General features: G+C 38.6%; 1 protein-coding gene across 2 annotated transcripts; it reads left to right on the top strand.

Moving 5' to 3' along the window:
* The first annotated feature begins 6 nt into the window (after positions 1-6).
* On the top strand, positions 7-2,490 carry gcgb (glucagon b). Of its 2 annotated transcripts, none has more exons than XM_024286196.2 (4): positions 7-241; positions 319-424; positions 830-985; positions 1,165-2,490. In XM_024286196.2, the coding sequence occupies exons 2-4, from the start codon at positions 330-332 to the stop codon at positions 1,283-1,285; spliced, it is 372 nt and encodes a 123-aa protein (XP_024141964.1). In that variant the 5' UTR covers positions 7-241; positions 319-329; the 3' UTR covers positions 1,286-2,490. The 2 variants fall into 2 exon arrangements, with proteins under 2 accessions (XP_024141964.1, XP_024141965.1); XM_024286197.2 differs by having other exon boundaries at positions 322-424; positions 1,165-2,488.
* Positions 2,491-2,997: the final 507 nt, after the last annotated feature.

Raw genomic sequence — 2,997 nt, 5'->3', positions numbered from 1 at the left:
AGCTAAATGAAATACGATCAGGGGAACCAGCCAGATGCTGACTAATGCGTTGAGTGTAGCCAAGGATGTGCTGAGGTTTTGGTAAAGGGGGGAGTCACCTGGGAGAGCCCTCTTCAGCGCTGCTATATAAGACTGAGCAGATCACTCAGAGACCATGAAACAGCTCCAGAAGCCATAGGGAAGAGGAAGAGCGCCAATCAGCAAACTCCGGTGTCAAACACTCGCCTCAAAAGAAGCACAGGTAAGATACCCGTTTTTAAAAAAGAATCTTTTTCACTTTTTAACATACTCATCCTCAACGTCTGTGTTTATCCAAAGAAGCTCAAACAATGAAAACAGCTCAGTCTCTTGCTGGACTTCTGCTCCTCATCATCATCCAAAGCAGCTGGCAGGTGCCTGATCAGGACGCCGACCGAAACTCTGTGTAAGCTCGACTTTTATGGATTTTTTAATGTAATGTTTTTTATTTTATTTTGCAGGATTAGTACATTATTGTGAAATAAACTTTTTGATTGTCCAAATTGGCAATTTCATCTGCAAGAAAGTGTCTTAAGAAGACTTCAATCTGCTTTGAAACTTGTTGATTTAAATGGCAACTAATATTAGAAAATAACAGACAAAATGTTATCAAACATTTTAGCTTATAAAAAGTTTTTTTTCTATTTTGTTTTTATATTCCTTCTATAATATAATATTGTGTATCCACTGACTTATCATTTATGTCCAGAGGAAGTAGAAATGAGTCATTTTTAATGTTTTTTTAATTGTTGGGAATCTTGGACTCAAAGATTACTTTATCAAGTGTTGTTTCCACATTGTGTGATTTCAGGTTATTGAATGAGAATTCAATGTTCAGCGATCTCAGTGAGCCCCCAAACATGAAGAGGCACTCGGAGGGAACGTTTTCCAACGACTACAGCAAATACCTGGAGACGAGAAGAGCCCAAGACTTCGTTCAGTGGCTGAAAAATTCAAAAAGGAACGGGTGAGTGTCCATATTTCACTCTAAATGTGAAATATTTTACACTAATGAGCTAAATTGAATGTTCGGTGTGAAGCGTAAAGAGAAATCTGGACTATTAATGTGGGAATTTGCTGAATTTAGCATCAACTTGAATGAAAGAAACTCAGAAAATATGATTTTTTTTCTGGATGTGTCTTCAGGAGTCTATTCAGGCGTCATGCGGACGGCACCTACACCAGCGACGTCAGCTCCTACCTGCAGGACCAGGCAGCAAAGGAGTTTGTGTCCTGGCTGAAGGCCGGCCGGGGCAGACGAGACTAAACTCCACATTTTTTTCACTGACTTTGTGCCATTAACTCTGTTTTTCTATCTGTATTCATCTCTTTCTGGTAATAAATCCTCCCAATCAAAGGTCCTGTTGGCCTTCACTGTCAAAAGAAACACTTTTTTGTGTGTCTAAATCATAAATGTTGTAGGAAACTTCCAGCTCTTTTTGTCTCAACTGTTTCCTCCTTTGGGTTTGGGTGCATTTCTGTCAAAGTATGTGACTTCAGGGTTCTCAGACATTTTCGATTTTTCCTTTCACTGCACCTGTGAGCTTCATTTATCATGATTTAGTTTCTTTTTGAAGCCTTTTAGGTCTTGATAGAAAAAGAAAGTGTGTAAATTTCCGGTTTCCTCCTGAAGACATCAAATAAAAATAAGCGTTTAAGGAAAAATGTGGGTGTGGTGGTTTGTTTGAAAGATTGTTTCAAAAATTGCTGTGGACCAATATCAAACCTATTGTTGTGTTACGAGACTCTCCATAGACCAGCACTTATTTTTCCTGTCATGTTCCTCTAATCCTACTTTAAAAGGCAGGAAAAAAAAATCAATAAACACATGAGTCCAGTGGGAACTGTGCTGTGGGATTTCTACACGCTAACACAGACGTGTGTCACCTGTCAACTCGCTCCCCGCTGATGCTCAGCCCGCACACCCAGGACACTTATGCTAAATCAAAGCAAAAGGAAATCATGCCAATCAACTGGCTGTCAGACTCGTTAGGAGCGACTGGGTCGACACATTTGATTTCCTCCTGGCGCTGAGACAAAAACAGTGATTCACATGAGCCGGCAGCCTGACACACTCTGGGGTGTGCCACCACACGTCTGAGCTGTCATCCGCCGCACATCAAACCATCTGCTGACTGCAGGAAGGAAACCTCTGCCCACTGCCGGCGGCTCGCAGGACAAATCCATGAGGGCCAGGAGTTGGCAAACGTGTGGAGCGGTGCCTCTTCTTGTGTCATTATCGGCTTTAATGCTTGATCGGGTGATTTGAGCCACAAATGTTGATCAATAATCACATAATCTGAGTAATTTATTGTGTTTATTGATTCATTTTTGCTAATATTATAAAATGTTATAATCTGGCCTCTTGACTTTAACACATGTGAATTAAATCAATTAATTGTTACAACCTTACTTTTTCCTTATTTAAACTAACATTGAAAATAAAGACATTGCAATATCTATTTTTAGTAAATATGACATTGGATTTTGGAACTAATCAGCTGTTTCTTTATTGCTTTATTTAAATGGGCTTCCCCACCTTTAATCAATTTTATACTGAAAAAGAACAATGTAGGGATTTCTTCCAGAAAATTGTGATCATAAAGTACAAAGACGCAGGACTAAATTGACTTCAATGGTGGAGTCCATCATAGGTTAAAAATGTTGGAACACATGCCTGATCACATCAGAAACTTTTAAAACCTTTGTAAACGAACATGTTGTCATAATTAAAATAATCTTTCAGGTGCATTCATTTCAGTTTGTGCTTAGTTCAAATTTGGGGGTCATGTCTTTTCTATTCTGTTGGATCTTGTAATTAATATTGATGCGATTAGCTTTGTCTTTGTTTACACATTGCTCAATGATCCCAATGTCTGAAAGTTTCTTTTTTTTTCTTTTTTTGAAAGTTTTCTGAAAGTTTCTTTGACTTTAACCAGACTTATGACACCAAATGTAATTAGGCCATTTTTTTTTTTG

This window comes from Oryzias melastigma, linkage group LG21 (genome assembly GCF_002922805.2).
Source record: "Oryzias melastigma strain HK-1 linkage group LG21, ASM292280v2, whole genome shotgun sequence".
In the NCBI taxonomy this organism is placed as follows: domain Eukaryota; kingdom Metazoa; phylum Chordata; class Actinopteri; order Beloniformes; family Adrianichthyidae; genus Oryzias; species Oryzias melastigma.
The sequence above is the reverse complement of the archived record's forward strand: the minus strand, read 5'-3'. Positions and strand labels throughout refer to the sequence as shown.

Coding starts and splice junctions, on each gene's coding strand:
- gcgb (XM_024286196.2), top strand. CDS start 330: ATGAAAACAGCTCAGTCTCTTGCTGGACTTCTGCTCCTCATCATCATC. Junction 425..829: donor GACGCCGACCGAAACTCTGT/GTAAGCTCGACT, acceptor GTGTGATTTCAG/GTTATTGAATGAGAATTCAA. Junction 986..1,164: donor AAAAATTCAAAAAGGAACGG/GTGAGTGTCCAT, acceptor ATGTGTCTTCAG/GAGTCTATTCAGGCGTCATG.